The sequence below is a fragment of the Mustela nigripes genome, chromosome 13 (assembly GCF_022355385.1).
Source record: "Mustela nigripes isolate SB6536 chromosome 13, MUSNIG.SB6536, whole genome shotgun sequence".
NCBI lineage: Eukaryota > Metazoa > Chordata > Mammalia > Carnivora > Mustelidae > Mustela > Mustela nigripes.
Window position 1 is genome coordinate 59227181 of NC_081569.1, and position 20993 is coordinate 59248173.

The following is a 20993-nucleotide window of genomic DNA, read 5'->3' on the forward strand; positions in this document are numbered from 1 at the left end:
TTATGAGCATAATGTCCTGTGCCCTGCACACTCAGCTTTTCTCTGGGCCTGTCCAGGGTGACAAAGAAACCTCAAGGTCTTGCTGAGCATCCTGGGGACCCCGCATACTTCAGCACAGAGGCCCTGTGCAGATCTTATGAGGCCCGCAAGCCATCGCAGTGAGGGGCACAGCCTGGGTCTAGGACCCAACCACCCTGCAGGGGACCATTGAGCAGAAAAGCACATGAAATTCTCTTCAGGTCCTGCCCCCTGGTGAGACTTCGGTGGCCAGGAAAGGAGTCTCCTGACTCATGTCATGTGAAGAGGGGTAGACCTGGCAGGCTCAGATCCCCGCTAGAGGCTGAGGGAGGACAGAGATCAGCTCCATATAAAGGATGAGCAGCAAGAGGACAGAGGGACAGAGGTCAGGGGCCTTCGGGGAGCATGGGGGAGCTCCCCATCACTGAACACATTCTAGCAGGCCACAAGAACAGGCCACAGGCACGTCCCTGACAGGAATGCCACTGAGTGACTGAAAGTTGACCAGGGACAGAGGAGAGGCTAGACCCCATGAGCAAGTCCCCAAGCACGTGCACTCTTCTGGCAGGTGGTGGGGTCTAGCATCATCTATTTGGAAAAGCAAGCCAAACTGCATGAGCCCCAGGACTTTGTTGTATCCACCACATTCCCTAGGACCCGGAGCAGAGTTGATATACAATAAATGAATTTATTGAATTAATAAATGAATAGCATACTTTTACATTTAAACAAACTCCAGAAAGTAACATTTGAGAAAAATATTCCCGGCCAATAAGAACACCTCAGTGAAAGGCTGGTATTCTCGGCCAGGGTCCAGTGAGGCCCATCATTCTTCACAGAAGTGGATGTGGGATGACAGTTCCCACGTGGGTCACAAAGAGGTCGGGCAACCCAGCCACAAATCACTGAGAAGAAGGGCCCAGCTCTGGAGGTGACATGGTCCTTTTTAGGCCATTCTGTGCCTGGATGGTGGCAGTAGTGGAGGTACCTTTCTAAGTGCTCTAGAACTTGGGCTTGGGGTAGGGGTGGTGCCTGCCTGGGTGGCTCGGTCAGTTAGGTGTCTGACTACTGTTCTCAGCTCAGGTCTTGATCTCAGGGTTGTAAGTTCAAGCCCCGCATCAGGCTCCATGCTGGGCATAGAGCCTACTTTTAGAAAAAAGGAAGGAGGGAGGGAGGGAGGAAGGATGGATGGATGGATGGATGGGTGGATGGAAGGGAGGGAAGCAGGGGGCTGGCCTCTATCTCAGCATCTTGCTTCTAGAATAGTGACTTCCCAAAGCATCATGAATGGGTCTGAGAACGAGACAGGGGCTGGTGATGGCGGGTGGCAGCTGCCTGCAGCAGCATTCACATCAGTCAGACAGACACAGGTCTTCCTCTTCTTTGCTGCTTTACTTGGGCAATGCCTTGATCTCTGTGAACATGGGTTTCCTTGTCTGTGTAATGGGCACAATAACAGCCCTGCCTTATAGGCTGGTGGGGAGCAGAGCCTGTTTGTGATATGATCAGCCCAGAGCCTGGTACTTACACCAAGCACTTCCTGAGTGATGACTGACTGAGTGGGTATTTACTACAAATACCTCAAATTGCCCCTTGAGCAAGAACAGATACTGTTTCTCTCCTCATTTACCTGGAGAAGCTGGCAGAGGGAAATGGTCCATTACCTGGCCACCACTTAAAATGCTACAGCCTAGAAAGGAAGAGAGTAAGCTGAGGTTGCAAGCAGGAACTCAGGAGCCCCACACTCTGGGGCCACCCCAAGCCAGCATACAGTAGTGACAAGCAGCCACCAAGCCTCCTTCAGAGGCAGCCCATGTGTCCTTCCACTCTGGCTTCATAGCACTTGGAATGGAGCCCGTGATGCCTCCTTCCCAGTCACCCAGTATGGAGGGGAATCCCACCGACCTCATTCCTCAGAATTTACCAAGATCTCAGGACTGACACAACCAACTAAATCCTGCCCCCCCCCCCGCCACCCCCAGATTAACTGCAAACTCCTCTAGACTCACATTCTGGAAGCCACTCCCCAGCCTGCAGCCCCTTCTTGTGGATCCCTTCAGTGGGCTACAAGTCTTCCTTTAAAAGGGATTTGATATGGGGCAATAGCCAAACCCCACTCCAAGCTGGGCGTGGAAGGTAAGGTAGGTGACTCAGTGGGCCACCAGCACTGCTGGGGAAACAGCTTGATGGCTTTGGCATGCCAAGCCTGGGCAAGTGGCTGTCTCCTCCCCCAGAGGAGCAGTTTGAGAGGGTGACCCACCCACAGTAAGCTCTTTTGCTTATTCCCGATGTGGTCTCTAGATCAGCCTCACCACAGCACCCAGACCTCTTGGAGTCATGGAACAGTGGCATCAACCACAAAGCCCTGCCCCCCACTCCTTGAGCCAAGCCTGCAGGTTGCCTGGCGTTCAGCTGAAGACCGCCCCCCCCCATCCCTAGGGGCCGTGGATCCGTGCTGGAGAGAATATACCCCTCCTGCTTCTGCAGCTTTTCTGATATATGCAAGGCCCTCATGTCACAGCCATCCACGTGAGCTCTCTGGAACATTCTACCCACCCCTTGCAGGGTAAAACCAAAACCTGATGCCAAACAAAGTAAGGGTCAGCCGACAAGTCAGGACAGCCCCAATCTCCTCTGGCCTCTGACTCACAGAGAAGCCCAGGGAAAAGGCCTAGCAATCTTGATTGAAGGAGCTGGCCCTGCTGCCCTCCCCCTTCTCTATGATTCTGTGCAGGCAGCTCGGCCCCACGGATGTTCATGGAGACCCCCAGGAAAGAGAGGAACAACAGCCCAACTCCCTCAGAACGAGCATGGTGGACAGAGCAGGGGCTTTAGAACCAAATATAGGTTCAGACCCCCAACTCAGTCCTTTCCAGACTCTGTCCCCTTGGGCAAGTTATTTAGGCTCTCTGAGCCTCATCTAGAATCGTGGGTAATAATAGGAATTCCTACCCTCCAGGTTGGCAGGAAAATGAAATGAATTGATCCTTGGAAAGAGCCGAGCACATTTCCTCTGCGGCTCCTGCTTCTCTGACATGACAGCCGTGCCCCTCAGGGATGCCCGGCTTGTGGCTTTCCGAACTCTCTCCCCAGTTCCACCCTCGGGAGCTGGGTGTGGCAGGATTTCCTCCAGAAAGTGTCTGCCAGGAACTGCCAGGCTCCCCATCTGCCAGTCTCTGGCTGGAGGAAGCAGCCTCAGTAGGAACTGTGCCTGGGGAGATTCCTTCCCAAACTGGTCTGGGCAGGGCTCCTCCCCCTCCCGGTGCTGGGCATCCCCACTCTGGTCCAGTTTGGGGCCGGCTGGAAGTTCAAAGCATTCCCCAATCACAAGGATGGATCCCAGCATGGGCACCTCTCTCCCCTTTGTTGGGATGAGGAATCTGGCAGGAGGGTCTGGGGCAGCAGAGGGCACCCTGAGCCTGAGCTGGTGCCTTGTTTCTGGCTGTTTCTACTGCGGAGTGTCTGCGGAGTGTTGGAGTGTCGGGTCCAGGTGATTTCTATCAGGTTAGGCAGAAGAAAAGGCAGGGCTGGCTCTCAGCGGGATCATCTTCCTTCCTCCCTCCCTCCTCCTCCCCCCTCAGGGTGTCTTCTTTGAGGAAAGCTTGTCTACTAGGTGAATTGAATGTGCATGCAAGGAGGTGGAGATACTGGGACTGCAACTTGAATGGCTGGCGCGGGCTGGTTTAGTACTACGGCCCCATGGCGGAAGCAGCAACCACCCTCCCTCGGCCCCTGGGCCCTCAGCCTTGGGTCAGTAGGTGGGAAACTGGGCTGGAAAATGGAGCCCTAGAAACAGAAAACCCATGCCTCTGTCTTGGGGGGTGGGGGGTGATATGCTCCAAGTACTCAGGGCCTGTTTTATGGTGAGATGTAGGATGTCTGCGTCTCAGGGGTTTCACACTCAATGACTTGGCAGCGTTGGACCCCTGAGTGGGTGAGTGTGTCTCCTAGAAACCCAGACCTCATGATCACTCTTTATTCTAAAATGTTCTGTTTTCTTTAGAAAGAAATTCTAGAGGGGCGCCCGGGTATCTCAGTCAAGGTTAAGCGTCCAATTCTTTCAGCTCAGGTCATGATCTCAGGGTCCTGAGATGGAGCCCCATATTGGGCTCAGCGCTTAGCAAAGAGTCTGCTTGTCCCTCTCCCTCTGCTCCTCTCCCACCTTTTGCCCCCGAAACAAATAAATAAAATCTGGAAGGAAGGGAGGGAGGGAAGAAGGGAGGAAGGAAGAATGGAAGGTAGAAAGATCCTAGGAAGAGTCCCCTCCTCCTAACATTTGCCATCAAGAATTTTATTTTGGGCAAAGAAAACCTTGGCAGTTTAATTTATCCCTGGGACCCGTGGGTGTGGAGGTTTTGGCCCCAGCATGTGAGGGGTTACAGGATGGCCCACCAAACTTAGGCCCTCACATAGTCATCCACACTGGACCTGGGGCAGGCGATGGCCAGACTGGGTTTCCTCCTCTTCCATCCCCCCATCACTGCCTCCAGCTTATTATTTTACCATTCACATTTAGATCTGATTAATTTGGGGGTATGACATGAATTCATTTTTCAGGATTCTTTTTTTTTTTTCCATATGGATATCTAATTGTTTCAGCTACATTTTTTGAAAAGATCATCTATTCCCTACCATATTGCAGTGTCACCTTTGTCATAAATCAAGTGACCTTTTATGGCTGGATCTATTTCTAGATTCTCTCTTCTTACCATTGGGCAATTTGTCAGTCTTTGTGCCAGTTCCACACTATATCAATTATTGTACTGTTACCATAAATCTTGATATTTAGTAGTGTAATCCTTCAACCTTGTTCTTCAAGACGGTGTCTACTATTTCTGATTCTTTATGTTTCTCTGTACATTTTGGAGCAGAGTCAGCTGGTTAATTTCTTTTTTTTTTAGAGTTTTTTTTTTTAAGATTTTTTTTATTTGAGAGAGAGCAAGGGAGCAAGAGAAAAAACACAAGCAGGGAGAAAGGCAGAGGGAGAGAGAGAAGCAGGCTCCCCACTAAGCAGGCAGCTCAATGTGGGGCTCGGTCCCAGAACCCCGGGATCATGACCTGAGCCAAAGGCAGATGCTTAGCCGACTGAGCCACCCAGGCTCCCCGTTTGTCAATTTCTACCAAAAGAACTATGCTGGGATTTTGATTGAGATTGAAACAAATCTGTAGGTTCATTTGGAAATAATTGATATCTTTATATCATCGAGTCTTCCAATCTATGAATGTTCTTTAATTTCTTTAATAATGTTTTCTGCTTCTCAATGTAGGGAACTGGTACATCTTTGACTAGGTTTATTCCTAGGATTTGACATTTTTAATGTAAAATGGGAAATGGTGTCTGAGGGGTTGTCTCCCTAGTAACACTTTTGACAGCAAATGAGAAGGGTTTTTTCTCTCTTGCGGCCATTTCTTTGACTTTCAGACACCAACTGGCTATTCAACAATTCCGTTCAATTCTGGCAGTACTTGGAGTAAGCACAGACCCCAAGGTCTCAGTCTCACAAGCCGCCCTCCGCCTCAGATATCAGTTGTAAGTCTCAGGACTCCCGTACTTCTGACCAGCTGGGTACGAGTTGAGGGTTCCCATGAGCCCCTTCTCAGGTTCTATAATTTGCTAGAATGGCTCACGGAACTCACTCATCATAAAAGATACAAGCCAAGCACAACCCAATGGGAGAGATGCATATGGGAAGGGATGGGGTAGGAGGCACAGATCTGCTTTCACACCCTGCCCAGCTGCCTCACCCTCCCACCGCCTTGATGTGTGCACCAACCCAGAAGCTCCCAGAATCCTGTCATTGAGGGGTTATTCTAGGGAGGCCTCGTTACAGAGGCACAATTGATTAAGTCATTGGCCATTGACAATTAACCCAATCATCAGCCCCACTCCTTCCCCAGAGGTGGGACAGGGCCAGAAGTTGGAACATTCTTTCCATCTGGGATTACAAGGATGTTAGGGGTTGTATGCCAGGAACACGAAACTGAGACTAAGAATCTATTCCCCATTGTACCACAGGATCTTTAAAAAATATATATGTATATATATATTTTCTATTTGTTTGCTGTTGGTATGAAGAAATAAAAACGGATTTTTTTCTTTATATTGACCTTGATTCAGGGACCATCTAAATTCACTTATCTAATTCCAGCAGTTTGTATGTAGATCTTTTTCGATTTTCTGGGTACACAATCGTGTTGTCCCAGGTAGTATTAGCCTCACCACATTCTAGATGTGTCTTAGCAGCCTCTCTTGAGGTGGGGATTTCTGTTGGCAAAGTAACTGGCCCTGATTTCTGGCTCTATTCTCCCCTCCTCCAAAACCTGAGCTCAGGTCATTGTTTCCAGCAGCTCCCCACCCTCACTACCACAACCTTGGGTCCTATGACTCTGCAGTGTCCTACTGCCTCTGGGAAAAACTTGTTCTCAGGAGGGGGATCCCAGAGCCATTTACCATTTGCTAATGCTACTGTCTCCATGCATTCCTGCAGAAAAAGCTGGGTACTCAGGTGGGGCTGGGAGAGTTGGGAAGAAGGATGTTTGGGGCTAAAAGTATTAGCCCACTCTTCTTTAGCTTGTGGGTATGTCCCCACACCTGCAAAAGAGTTTGAGTTCACAGAGAGGCGCAGGGGGATGGGGAGGCGGCAGTGAAGCCATCAGTGAAGCTAATTTAGGGCAGAGGGTCTATCTGTGAGGCCATCAGCGCAGGACTGCAGAATGAGGACTCTGGGAGCCAAAGGCTGAGAGGTAGGAGGCCAAACCACAAAGCGTCTACACAATGGAGAGGCAGTGAGGCTCCCGGGTCCCCCAAATGAGGCATGGTCCTTCGACCAGCGAATCTGCAAGGAAAGGCATTAGGCATCTCTCTTGGATTTGGATCTGTTCCCGTCCAGTAACTGCAGGGCCCTGAGGTGCACAGAGAGGCAACAAAAAGAGAATCAGCCCCCATTCACTGGGGGTCTGCCCACTGAAGCCTCCTGAGGCCTTGTGAGGCAGCCTTTACTAACCCCGTTTTATAAGTGAAGAGCCCTGAGGCACAAATCGTTTAAGGAGCTTGCTCAGAGTCTCCCCAAATTAGTGGAAGTCTCCCCTCAATCGCCTGCAGCTCAGCAGGTGTATTTCATTCCTAAGGGCTCCCTCTGTGGGGCTCCTGCACACGTGGGTTTGCCGACAGGGAGCATTTGGTAGTTGGCCCAGTGTCAAGGCCACCAAGGCGGCTGACACTCCAAGACACAGGATGTGGATTCACATTGACTCACAGGTGCTGAATTCCTCATGGCAAAGCTGTGGGACAGATGAATGAGGCAATCATGCAATTCAAGAAACAAACGTGTCTGCGTCTTAAAACCTAGAAGTGACCTTTCCAAGGGACAGTAGAGCCCACTGAGTGTATTTTCCACGATAAGGAAAAAAAATTAAAAACAAAAAACCCCTTTGAGCTGCTTTGAGCTCCTTCGGAGACAGAGGCATTCAAATGAGTCTTCCATCCACATGTGGTCTTGGCCCGGGACTCCTGGAAGGTAAGCCGGAGTCCTCACTTCACGCTGGGTTTGTGGTCTCCCCGTCTCACATCTGCATGCCCACGTCCCTGTCGACATTGCTCAGAGAGCCTTAGGCAAAGTCCAGATCAGCAAGGGACAGAGGTTTGGCTGCAAGTGATATTTTGCCCGGAGTTCTGAGACTCCAGGGAAAAGGGCCCAAAGTGGAGAGGCGCTTTCTTCCCTGGGGAGACTTACGCCTTGACAGCTGTCCTCACCCACACCAGATGTGCCTTTGACTCAGGACCTTGCTGGAATTAGGGCCAAGCACTTGGTGACCAAGAGGGCCCTTTTGGGGGCTCCTGGTCCTATGATACGTGGCCCCAGACTGGATAACATGTTGGCTTTTTATGAATGCTGTTTATCACATAAATAGGTTTTCTGTCATTGGACCATCACAGGACTAATCTGAGTTAAACAACAACAAAAAAACCCCTGTAACATACTGTTGGATTCAGTCTATTCATTTTGTTTCGGACCTTCACTTTTGTTCATACGTGGGATTGGTTCAAATTTTCTTTTTCTTGCCCTATTCTTACCTGGTTTAAGAGTCAAAGTCGTACTTGCTTCATAAGAGGAATTTGCCTGCTTGCTTCCCTCTCTCCCCTTTTTAAATTATTCGACAGTGGAATGATATTTGTAATGGGCTTTGGAGCTTATAAAAACACACCCCCAGAGTCTGCCTGCTCGGCAGGAGACTTGGCACAGACAAGAAGACAGACACCTCTTTTCCTTGTTTATAGTCTGTGTTGGCTTATTTCTGGCACTTTTGTTGTTTCTGGGACTGCTTCGCTGGGAGCTAGCCATATCCGTGAAGCAGTAGGGACGTGAGGTGAGGGGAAGCCCTGGGCTGGCGGGAGGGAGCCCTGAGTGGGGTGGGGGTAGGGGGACCCCAGCACCCACTGCAGCCACCTGGCTTCCCAGGGCCAGGCAGCCATGAAGCCCCTCTAGAGCTCAGCCCGATCCTCCCCATGCAGGCACCATGTTCCGAAAGAAAAAGAAGAAACGCCCTGAGATCTCAGCCCCACAGAACTTCCAGCACCGCGTCCACACCTCCTTCGACCCCAAAGAAGGCAAGTTTGTGGGCCTCCCGCCACAATGGCAGAACATCCTGGACACCCTGCGACGGCCCAAGCCTGTGGTGGACCCTTCTCGCATTACGCGGGTGCAGCTCCAGCCCATGAAGGTAAGGTGGGCAGGGGTGGGAGGTCGGGGCTGCTGAGGTCAGCCTTTTCCACTCCGCAGAAGCCCATGCCTGGCCAGACCACAGAGGCCCTGGAGGGACCACCTCATCACCAGCTATCGATCAATGGGCTGTTCTCATATCCCCAGCCCCCCATGAGCTTCACCTGGGGCGAGGACTCCATTTCCAGGGAGAAGGAGCCTGGGGTGCCCTTCTCTGTAGGCTGAGAGTGTTGCCAGATTTAGCAAATCAAATTGCAGGATGCCCAGCAAAATTTGAATTTCAGGTAACACCACATAATCTTTTAGCATTAAGTGTGTCCTGTGCAATATTTGGACCTGCAGCTGGGGCTGGGACTCCCAGACCAGGGGGATTTTGGTGTGTGGGTCAAGAAGGGCAAGAGGAGTTGGAGTCAGGGGCCTGTCAGTGTACGTGGAGGAGAGCCCTGCCCTGGTTGCTGCCTCCTCTGGGAGCTCCATATATCTCCCATAAAGCCGCAGATAGAGCTAGAGAATGACAGCAGGCCCCCCGAGGCGAGAGGGACTCCCTCACCCCACCCCCTCAGCTCCCCAAGCTCAGCTGCCCACTCCATTTCAGGGGTTTACCCCCTGTCTGTGCTGTTGGACTGCGAGCCCCATGACAATAGGCTTTCTCCTTGGCTCTCTGACTCCCTCCCCGCCCCCCCACCTCACCGCCCCACAAGGGTCTGTCCCCTCTCCTGCCCCACCCCTCGCCCCGCCACCCCCGCAAGGGTCTGACCTGCCATGGTCCTGAGGAGTAGCTGAAAAGTTATGGACCAGATGGATGACACAGGAAGGGAGGTCCTTAGGGGTCCTTCCCCAAGAAGCTCCCCCACCCCACCCCATGGAGGCTTCCTACCATGAACAGGCCGCTGGCTCATGCTCTTCTCTCTCCCCCACAGACTGTGGTGCGGGGCAGCTCGGTGCCCACGGACGGCTACATCTCAGGGCTGCTCAATGACATCCAGAAGCTGTCGGTCATCAGCTCCAACACCCTGCGTGGCCGCAGCCCCACCAGCCGGCGGCGGGCACAGTCCCTGGGGCTGCTGGGGGACGAGCACTGGGCCATGGACCCAGACATGTACCTGCAGAGCCCCCAGTCTGAGCACACTGACCCCCATGGCCTCTACCTCAGCTGCAACGGGGACACACCAGCAGGCCGCAGGCCGATGCCGTGGCCAGAGCCACAGAGCCCGAGGGTCCTCCCCAATGGGCTGGCCACAAAGGCCCAGTCGTTAGGCCCTGCAGAGTTCCAGGGCGCCACGCAGCGCTGTCTGCAGCTGGGGGCCTGCCTACAGAGCTCGCCACCTGGCACTTCGCCCCCCGCAGCCACCAGCAGGCGCAGGACCAAGGCTGCCAGGCATGGTTCCGAGGAGGCCCGGCCACAGTCCTGCCTGGTGGGCTCGGCCACAGGCAGGCCAGGCGGGGAGGGCAGCCCCAGCCCCAAGACCCAGGAGAGCAGCCTGAAGCGCAGGCTGTTCAGAAGCATGTTCCTGTCTACTCCTGCCACGGCCATGGCCACTGCAAGCAGCAGCAAGCCGGGCCCTCCCTCCCAGAACAAGGTATGTGGGGGTGGGGCAGCCCTCAGCAGGGCCGGGGAGCCCGGCCTTCCCCATTTACAGGGTCAGGCTAGGGAGAGCGAAAGAGAACAGAATGATCAAGAGCCTCAGCTGAGGAGTCTATCCTGAACCAGCTGAGAGTTCTGGTCTTCCAGACGCTTAGCCCTGGTGAGTCCAAGTGAGGTTGCAGGCCCACTCACTTTCTGGGGGGCCTCCGAGGGACTTTCATTCCTGCCCCCTACTGTGTGTCTGGGTGGATCACAGTGGGAGGCAATCACCTTTGATGATAAGCCCAAACATCCCCAGCCAGGCCGTGGCAGAGACGGGTGCTCCAACACTGGTTGGGGGCAGAGTCTCGGCCTCCCTCTCCTCAGAGCTTCTTTCTGTCTCCACCCCTCGCTTGCCCCAGTGCCCTCCTGAGGGCGACCAGAGGTTCCCTGAACTGCTTCTCCCTCAGGAGTCACAGATGTTCATGTGAACCCCTTCTCTGGTGAGGAGGATTTTTCCCTTCCTCCCCTGCCCCTACCTTTTTTTTTTTTTTTTTTTTTTTTTTTTAAGATTTACTTATTTATTTATTTGAGAGAGAGAGTACAAGTGCAGGGAGGGGTGGAGGGAGAGAGAAATTTGAGCAGACTCCTTGCCGAGCTCAGAGCCTGATGTGGGGCTCAGTCCCACAACGCTGAGATGATGACCTGAATGGAAAACCCAGAGGCCGACGCTTAACCGGCTGAGCCACCCAGGCGTCCCCCTCCGCTTTTCTGGAGAGGTTGTTTCATTTACTGTTTCGGTAATGATTTGTTTTGGGGTTTGTGTGCTCTGTGAAAAGCTGGGGGGCTGAGTTTGCCTAGGCCCGGGAGCAGCAGGAAAGCCAACTTTTGGCACGTGCCACAGCCTGGAATGCACAGATTTTTCTTGTGAAATAGGAAACAGTGAAGGGACATTTCTTGGCGGGCAGAGGAGACTGCACTTGTTTTTTCCACGCCCTGTGATGTCCTGTCTGTGGTGACAGCACCATCCTTTCCCATTTGGCCATTGAGAAGGTGGGCTCAGAGAGGGTTGGGGAAGTCCCAGGGGTGGAGAGAGAGTCAGGGAAGGCAGCAGTGAGAGGGCCCTTCGGGCTCTTGCTCCCCAGGGCTTCCTGATCATGGCATCTGCACCTCCTTCACGAGGGGCAGGCAGAAATGACCTTATGCTGCAGCACGAGGTTGGGAAGTCAGACCGAAGAAACAACGGGTGACAGTGACACGAGTGACAGAGCTCCTGTCCTCCAAGGGCTTTCAGAACAAGCCTGGCGCCTCCCCAGCGGTGGTGATATCTGAGTGTGCTCCAGCCAGGACTTGGGTGGAGAGTTTGGGGAGTGGCCTGGACCCTCAACCTTTCTAAGTCACTGCCAGCCCAAGGCACCCAGGGAAGGTTCTGGGCTTTGTGCCATCACTGGGATGAAGGACGCAGGCTGGGCTCCCCTGTGGAGTGGGGAGTGGAGAGCCGAACAAGTACCCAGGAGGTGAGAACTGGAACTTGATTATTCGCTGGCCTCTTGGGAATCCTGTGGCGGGGTTTGGGGGATTTGGAAAAAGGGGGTATCAACATTGGGCTGGGCGTGACCTGCATTTTTCTGAGCTCCTGCCAGTACCCCACAGCAGGGAACAGGCTGTCCAGCCAGCCACAGTAGGCCTGTTCATCCTGCATTTTACCAAGGATCTACCATAGGCCACTGCAGCAGGGTGTGCAGTGGAAACGGGATCGTCGCCTAGGGCTTGGAGACACCACCATTCCCAACCCAGGGCAATGGTTTCCTTCCCGGCACCTGGGGCATATATTTCTAGAGAAATACTTTCAAGTCAGGCCTCTAAAAGCCAGGAGAGAGACTTCCTCTCCACTGATCTGGGCCAGCGCTTCTCACCCCCTGCCCCAGTGACATTTGGGTCAAGTAATCTTTTGTCCTAGGGGCTGTCCTGTGCATTGTGGGATATGTAATAGCATCTCTGGCTTCTACCCACTAGTCGCAGATAGCACTTCCCAGCTGGGACACCCGGAAATGCCCCCCAGACATTGCCAGATGTCCCTTGGTAGGGAATAAAATCAGCCCCAGTTGAGAACCACTGCGTCCAGCTTCCTACCCTACCCCCACAGCCCCAGGACCCACCAGACCAAACCAACAGCCAGCCTTCTGCACCTCCGTACACCCCAGGGCTTGCTTCAGGACCCTCAGCACCTGGTTGGACACTGGTGCCCTGGAGGTCAAGCCACCAATTGCCACCTCGGGCCAGGAGAGGCTACAGAAGGGTGTGTGGTTTTAGGGCTTTTGTACCAGGAAGCGTGGCCACAGTTACTCACTTTGACTAAAAACAAAAGACCTCGAGGCCTGACTGGGGCAGGGAGGCCAAAGCATTAAGACAGGAACTGGGGAGATTTAGAAGTGGTTCCTCTTAGGCAAAAAGGCTAAGTCAAAAGACCCCAACAAAATCAGCACATCTTGGTTAAACACCTGCTGTGTACCCTGTACTCTGTTATATGTTAAGGACATCCATTAGGACCACAGCTGAGAGATGAAGGGTCAGGCTAACCAGGAACGAAGTCAACCTTGCTCTTACCATTTAGTGCCTCTAGGCAAGTTACTTAACCTCTCTGAGCCCATTTCCTTATCGACAGATACAGGTAATAATAGCACCCTTGCAAAGATAAAACAACCAGAGGTTATGAGAATTAAATGAGATAATGCATTTAAGGGCCTTGTCGAAGTGGGACACCCTCAATAAACGGCTTTATTATTTTTAAAATATTAAAGACATGGCCTTTGCCTCCAAGGCACTTAGATTATAGCCCCCCAAGCCCAAGGCTGGAGAGCCTGGCCCTGTTGCCATGGTCTAGGCAGGAAAGATGGCGTCATTGTAACCACATGCACGCCCCTTCTGGTGGCTTCCCACCCAAGAAGATGTCTCAGTCACAAAACGAACTCCAGAGCTGGTAACAACTAACTCCATCTTTTGTCCCCCTTTCCCTTTCTTGGTATGGCTTAAGAGGTTTCCTCTGGACTTTTCTTGTGGTGACATTAAGTCAAAGCTCCCTTCTTGTAGAGGGTAACAAAGGGATGCTCGGGTCCAGAGCTTGGGGAAGTGAAGACCAGACTACCCCGCATCCCATGTCCCAGGCCACATTGGGGATGGGCCCTCGGCTGGATCCCTGCTCTTTGCTGCTTCCAGCCAGCCAGTCACCCCTGCTGCACCCTTGGCCTCTGAGTTCAGCAGGCGCCTGCAACAGTGTCTCCATAGGGGCCTTGACAGCGGAGGGGGAGCAAATCCCCTCCTTGGCCCATCTCAGGGCCTGGCTTCACCTCCCCCACCCCGCCGCCCAAGCCAGCTCAACCAGAGAACAGAGCTGGCCTATGTAGGGGGCCAAGAGGCCAGCAGGTGAAGGGAATTATTTTAGAGCCTGCCTTTGACATCCAGGTAGAGACAGATCAAGGGTGATGAAAGCAACCTCAAGAGAAGCTCTAGATGCTTCTGGGCTCCCACATTCTATCCAGTCCGACCCAGATGCTCAGAGAGCATGTTTTCTGTGAGCCGCACCTTGCAGGCCAGCAGGCAACCTTTTTACTGGGCCTTGGGGGCTGCCTCGGTGACTGTGTGACCAAGTGAGCTGTGTAGGGTGCTGTCCTGTGAAACCTCTGCTCCCAGGACATGGCCTCCCAGCCTCAGACGTGACCATGCTCCCCGCACCCCCAGTCCCAGCCCTCCCACAGCCTCCATGAGGCCGAGGAATCACAGAGCCCATTTGTCCAAAGCTGCTCCTGTGGTAGTCCACAGTCCTCTGGCATCAGAGCCCAGGGGCCTCGTTAAAATGCAGAGTCACTGCTCTAAGGACTTACTGGAGCAGGATTCTGCATTCTCTCCAGCTCCCCAGATCACCGTGCCCTGACAGACAAGGTGGGCTCAGAGAAAGTGAGTTGCCTGAGAGTCACAGCTGGTCAGAGCAGGAGCCATACTGGAGTCTAGGTCATGACCCCAAGTCCAGAGGTCCCACTGCTCCACTACACAGAGTGGGGAAACGTGGGTGAGGGTCGGGTGCTGGCAAAGACATGGGAGGGTCTCTTTACCCCCCAGAGGTGCTCACCGGGCAGGATGGAGTTGTGCAGCAGTGCTGGGACGCTCTCCTGGCTCCTTGGCTGTGAAGGCTGAGCCCGCGCCAGGCATAGCCTGCCAGAGGCTGGTGCACATTTTGGAGTGTGCAGGTGGGGCGGGGGTGGCAGACTGCCACAGCTCGGCTCGCTGCTGGCAAGGGCACTTGTGTACATGCTCCTCTCTAGGCAAGATCAGGCACTGGGTAAGGGGGGGCACCCTGAAGCCTGGGGAGAAGGTCAGAAGATGTTGACAGGGCTCTACTGAGCCTGGTGGGATCCAAGGCCCAGACTTGGGGTCCCTTGGCCCAAGCTAAGCACTTAGGGAGATTTCTTGGAGGTTGTTGCAGTTCTGGGGATCTGGACCAGGACCCAGTGGGCAACTAGACAACTGCCATATGATGGGTTCTGAGATTTTCTGGCAAGTTCTCTGCAGCCCCTCAAGTGTCCCTTGTTAGGTTACTTAGGGCCCTTTCCAGGTGCCCCTTCTAAAATCATATAATCCCTGGGAAGGATCACGTTGCACCTCACCAGCTCCTTAGAGAGAACCCAAGGAGGGAATGCTTTCCTGCCAGGCTGGCTGGAGGGCTTGGGCCCTGAAAGGCAGGAGCCTCAGAGGCTTCAGGGCTGGGCCTTGGGCTCACTGAGGCCCAGTCTGCCACTCGTTCCCTCCCTCCCTGCCAGAGGCCATAAGGATTGGGGAGGGCGTGCCCCCTTCCCTTCCTTGGGGGCGGGGCAGTCATCAGCCAGGAGTCCTGTTTGGGACAGAGGCTGCTCTGGGGGCCTCTAGGAAATCTCCCTTCCCCTGGCCTCCTAATTCCAGATCTCTCTGGCACCAGTTCCCAACCCCGGCAGACATACCTATGAACCCCCCAGAGGGTAACACAGCTCTGTGGTCCTCTGTTGGGGACATACTCTCAGGACAGACACGCAAGCTCCTGCTGTCAGGCACGAGTGGGGCTAGCAGACCCCTTGCTGTGGCTTCCCTGCCCTGGGCTGGGGAGCAGTCCCAGCTGCAGTGCTGTCCACCGACCCCCCCCCCCCCGCCCCCCCGCCACTGTCCAGGGCCTCTTCCGCCCACATGGGCCCTTGGGTGAGAGTGCCCCAGGAATGCAGAATGCTTCTGACCCAGATTCCCCACACAGCCCAGCAGTACAGAGGGAAGACGGCCTCTTGGTGGCCTCCCTGGGGTCTGGCTGTCAATTACCCAGGAAGAAATACCCAGCAGAGGACACCCCAGAGACTCTGCTTTCTTCGGCTTCCCGGGAGAGGCAGAGCGGATATAAAGAGCCGCTCACCTGGGAATGCTGGGGGCTGAGCTCCTGAGCATGAACTTCGGCTTCGGCTCCCTTTGAAAATCCTTGCCCATGGCACCTCCCTTATTTGGTCCAATGCCCTGCCAGACACGCCCCTGTCCAGAGGTCACCCCCTGCTTCTGGGAAGGTCACTCCAAATGCTCCCACAGCCAAATCCTTCTCTGTTCCTCTTTCCTTCCCTGCAGCCTAACTCCTCCTTCCGACCACCACCACCACCACTGCAGAAAGACCCCCCACCGAGCCTGGTGGCCAAGGCCCAGTCCTTGCCCTCGGACCCACCCATGGGGACCTTCAGCCCTCTGACCACCTCGGACACCAGCAGCCCCCAGAAGTCCCTCCGCACAGCCCCCACGGCCGCCGGCCCCACCCCAGGCCGGTCTTCCCCCGCGGGCTCCCCACGCACCAGGCAAGCCCAGATCAGCACCAGCAACCTGTACCTGCCCCAGGACCCTGCAGCAGCCAAGGGCGCCCTGGCTGGTGAGGACACAGGTGTTGTGACACACGAGCAGTTCAAGGCTGCGCTCAGGATGGTGGTGGACCAGGGTGACCCCCGGATGCTGCTGGACAGCTACGTGAAGATCGGCGAGGGCTCCACGGGCATTGTCTGCCTGGCCCGGGAGAAGCACTCGGGCCGCCAGGTGGCTGTCAAGATGATGGACCTCAGGAAGCAGCAGCGCAGGGAGCTGCTCTTTAATGAGGTGGGAGGAGATGGCGGGACAGGGTCCGGCGTTGAGGATGACTGTCCGGGAGCGGGGCCATGGGCACCGGGCCCAGCACTCAGGTACCCTCCCTCCCCATTCTGCTCCCCAGGTGGTGATCATGCGAGACTACCAGCACCTCAACGTGGTGGAGATGTACAAGAGCTACCTGGTGGGTGAGGAGCTGTGGGTGCTTATGGAGTTCCTGCAGGGCGGGGCCCTCACGGACATCGTCTCCCAAGTCAGGTGAGCAGCTGGGGCAGGGGCTGGGCTCTGAGCACTGGCTGCTCCCATCATTGTCCCAGCAGGGGAATTGAGCAGCCTCAGGCCAGGAAAACTCAGGGTGCCTGTCACATCACCGTGAGCACCCCCCTGTCCGTTCGGGTTTACAGACCCAGGAGGGTTCAGGGGAGTGGGGTGGGGGTCTCCAGCCTCGGTCCAGGCCCATTTCCACCAAGGCTCTGGCCTGACTGGACCCCTGCGTGTATTGCCCGGGAGCTATGGGGCCTGGGCCCAGGGGCACCCGATCTGCCCAGCCCTGCAGTTCTGTTAAAGCTCATGTCTTCTTCTGTCTGTGGCCTGGCCTTCCCTGTCCAGGCTGAACGAGGAGCAGATCGCCACTGTGTGTGAGGCCGTGCTGCAGGCTCTGGCTTACCTGCATGCCCAGGGTGTGATCCACCGGGACATCAAAAGTGACTCCATCCTTCTGACCCTTGATGGCAGGGTAGGGCCCTCCCCAACCTGGCGTGCCCGTGCCCCGCCCCCTGTGTCTGAGCTTGGAGCTTACTCAGCTCCTGCTCCTAGTTCACCACTCCCTGTCCTCCGCGACCTGCCCCATCTCAAATACAGGTGAAACTCTCGGACTTCGGCTTCTGTGCTCAGATCAGCAAAGATGTGCCGAAGAGGAAGTCCCTGGTAGGAACCCCCTACTGGATGGCTCCTGAGGTGATCTCCAGGTCTCTGTATGCGACTGAGGTAAGCAGTCCCTCCATGCCCCCATCCTCCCAGAAGTTCCAGTTGGGAACAAACAGCTCCTGTGGCCCCTGCAGAGACATCCCTCCCCCAAATAGCCCTGGTTTTCGGATTCCCACTTAGTCCATACCCTACCCCACTTCCCAGTGCCCCCTACCAGCTCATTAATGGGTCTGCCCTCACTTATGACTTTGCTGCCACAAACTGTTCCCTCCTGCAGCTCATGGGCAAGGTGGGGTATGACCAGGCTTCCTCGTGTCTGATGGCCAGTCTCCAAGAATGGCTGACAGCTCTGTCCCTCCAGTCAGTGGGCACTCATGCAGGAAGTAACTGGTCACAGGGCAGGTGGCCAGGAAGGAGGCCAGCTGCTCCCGTCCCTGTGCAACACACTGCTACCCAGGGGCCCTACTCTGGCCAGCACCATCCCGGACATTCTCTTCCTTCAGGTAGACATCTGGTCCCTGGGCATCATGGTGATTGAAATGGTGGACGGCGAGCCACCGTACTTCAGTGACTCCCCAGTGCAGGCCATGAAGAGGCTCCGGGACAGCCCCCCACCCAGGCTGAAAAACTCTCACAAGGTCAGTCAGTGCTCATAATGGACCCTGCTGACCCCATTCTTCTTGAGGCTGAGGGGACCGGAGCCTGGGTTCCTAGGCCCACCTTCTCCCTTCCACGGAAGCCAGAGGCTCCCAGAAAAGGCTCTGCCTTCTCCACACAAAGCCTGTGGCAAACTCCTGTGGCCCCTTGAACAAGTTTCCACCTGCAGGCAATTGACAGGAGCCTGAGAGAAGGGAAAGCAAGGCTGCCAGGAATCCCTGATATCCTGGGGAGGAATTCTAGAGAAGCTAACTGAGCAGGAGCCCCTCCACTGCCTCTGTCAGGGGAGCCATCCCATGGCACAGTGTTCCTAGTCTCGTTCAGCAGATCAGTTTGTCCTCCACCAGTGCACATCCTGGCCACATCTGAGCCACAGGTTTTCCCTTAAAACCAGTGAACATGTGAGTGCACATGCATTTAACCTTTTCTGCCAAATCCACCCAAACCCCACAGGCCTTACCTGCGGACACCCCTTGCTGGTAGCCAGGTCAGCACAGGGCAGCAAAATGGCACTGCCATCTGGTGGCCAGAGTGAGAAATGTCGCAGAGGGTTGAAATCCAGTCCCTAAATGATAAAATACTCCTGTGGCCCCTGCACAGCTGGATGGGAGGACAGTCAGGAAACATCTTCCCAGACCACTGGTCCTTGGAGCCTGCACTGCCAGCCCCAGGACCAACACATACAGGAGATTTCCAGTTGGCTAATTGCCCAGAGGACGTAGCCTTGGGCAACAGCCCAAGACTTAGCCTCATCCCGAGATACTGGCTCAAAATGAACCAAGATAAGCCCTTGACTTAGACTCCAAGGCTTAGAGCATTAAAGAAATCTTCCTTGTCAGGTCTCACTTTGCTCTTTTCTATTTTTCAAGACACTTCACCCCTAGCCTCTTTTTTGATCTTCACTAAAGACAGGGCAAGCACATTTTATCATTAGCCCATTGGACAGATAAGAGAACTGACGTCTAGAGAAAATCACAACTTGTCAAAGATCAGGGATAGACCCAGGACTGGATCACTAATACCAATGCCATGCCCCTTCCACAAAGCCACAGAGCCTGAAGGTTGAGAGCCTCCAGCAGCAGGGTGGAGAAAGGGCTGTGTATTTGCAGCCGGGCTCCCCAGGAGCAGGGCATTTTCCTTCCTCTGCTCAGCAGCACCTCCTAGAGGTGAACTAGCCATTTTTCTGGACTGAGGCCAAGTTTCTTTACCTAATTGATGATCTGAAAACTGCTGAGCTTGGGAGCGGCCAGGAAGTAAGAAACAAGAGAATTTAAGACCTTCCAGTGATGGTGGGGATGGGCAGACGAGTCACCCCAAAGTGACTGCATACGGCAGCTTGCTCTCAGTGCTGCCCTCTCTCCACAGGTCTCCCCAGTGCTTCGAGACTTCCTGGAACGGATGCTGGTGCGAGACCCCCAGGAGAGAGCCACGGCTCAGGAGCTCCTGGACCACCCTTTCCTGCTGCAGACGGGGCTGCCTGAGTGCCTGGTCCCCCTGATCCAGCTCTACCGCAAGCAGACCTCCACCTGCTGAGCCCACCTGCAGAGCGCACCTGCCACCAATACCCCCAGGCAGGGGACACTGGGCTGACAGCCCACCAGCAGGGCCTGCCTGCCTCATTCTCTCAGTATTCTCTCCAAAGATTGAATGTGAAACCCCACCCACACCTTCCTGCCCTTCCGCCCACTGGGCCAGGCCGGACCTGCCCCTCGGTCTCTCTCTCTCCCAAGAGAGTCCCCAGTTGCCTTTGGGATGACGGAGACCCCTTCTACAGGATGACCCTTTGTCATTTGCACAGGGATATTTCTAAGAAACTTGGAGACCAGCACTCCTGGCCACTATGGCCAACCCAGCCGAAAAGGCTGCTGCAGTTTTTTAAAGATAGATGTACACAAGCATCCCAGGCTACCCAAGAGGGCAGACTGCTGGTCTTCCCCAGGATAGCTGCTGTTCTCAGCTCCAACTCTAAACCCTGGGGTCTCGAGAGGGCCACGGGGAAGGTTTCTACTGCCTGAAGCTGTCTTCCTCCCTCGTGTCTGACTTCCTGAAGGTACAGTCCAACCTGCACCTGCTTCCCAACTCACCTGCACTGACATCCACTCTCCCTGCACAGCCTGCCCCAAAGTGTGACCAGCCTGCTCACAGGCCAGGGAAGGAGGTGGAGCGTTGCTCTGGGTAAAAGAGAAAGAATGGAGTTGGTGGTAAACGTGGTCTCACGTTACAGTATGGAGAGAACATCACGTGCACGTGTGTGTGTGTGTGTGTGTGTGTGTGTGTGTGTGTAAGTGACAGATGGTCACTCTGACAGCTTGGCTCCCTTCAGGTCACCCACAGCCAGCTTCTGTAAAGTTTTCCCAATCTTTCTGCCACTAAGTTCTACTCCAAAGGGACCTGCTTTCCTGGCCTGGCTTCCCACCTCCCAAGTCCTTTGCTTCTACCTGACCAGCAGACAGCGCTGCATTGAGTCTAATACATCCTAGGGGCTTGGCAAATTTCCAAGTTTCTCCTCTACGCTGGAGTCTAAGAGCCGAGACAGGAATGGTGAGGGAACACACTGTGTTTCGGCTATGAGCTTCCTCTCAATAACCAGGTCATCAAGGACCTGTTCTTTTTCAAAATCTTGGTCTGGGGGGAGGTGAACCACCTCCTGGGGCCCCATCCTGTCAAGAAAATGGGTACCCCCTTTGTGCAAACCATTTGCCCTTGCTTCTTCCCTCCTCCCCCTTCCCTCCCCACCTTCAGGGATATTGTGAGTCAGGGAATCCAGGGAAGAACTTCAGGTGTCAGGACCCTATCTAGATAATATTTTTAGATTCCTCTGCTCCCCAATGGCCTGCTTTGGGGCCGGAAAAAAAAAAATTGCAAGGACTTTTTTAAAGGTCAGAGTTTTAAAAAACAAAAGCATCTTCCCTAGAAACTTTTGTGAATTGTTTGCACTTGTGCCTGTTTTAAATTAAACTGAGTGTTCAAAAACG

General features: G+C 54.5%; 1 protein-coding gene across 2 annotated transcripts in view; it reads left to right on the plus strand.

The window, feature by feature from the left end:
* Positions 1-20993, plus strand: part of PAK6 (p21 (RAC1) activated kinase 6) — a 36122-nt gene extending 15129 nt beyond the window's left edge. For both annotated transcript variants that reach the window (XM_059372504.1, XM_059372505.1), the window contains 8 exons: positions 8531-8739; positions 9659-10318; positions 15934-16446; positions 16559-16692; positions 17044-17170; positions 17296-17421; positions 17865-17999; positions 19384-20993. In XM_059372504.1, the coding sequence (XP_059228487.1) occupies positions 8536-8739; positions 9659-10318; positions 15934-16446; positions 16559-16692; positions 17044-17170; positions 17296-17421; positions 17865-17999; positions 19384-19551 (2067 nt within the window). In that variant the 5' untranslated portion in view covers positions 8531-8535 and the 3' untranslated portion in view covers positions 19552-20993. The remainder of the gene's footprint in view (positions 1-8530; positions 8740-9658; positions 10319-15933; positions 16447-16558; positions 16693-17043; positions 17171-17295; positions 17422-17864; positions 18000-19383) is intronic.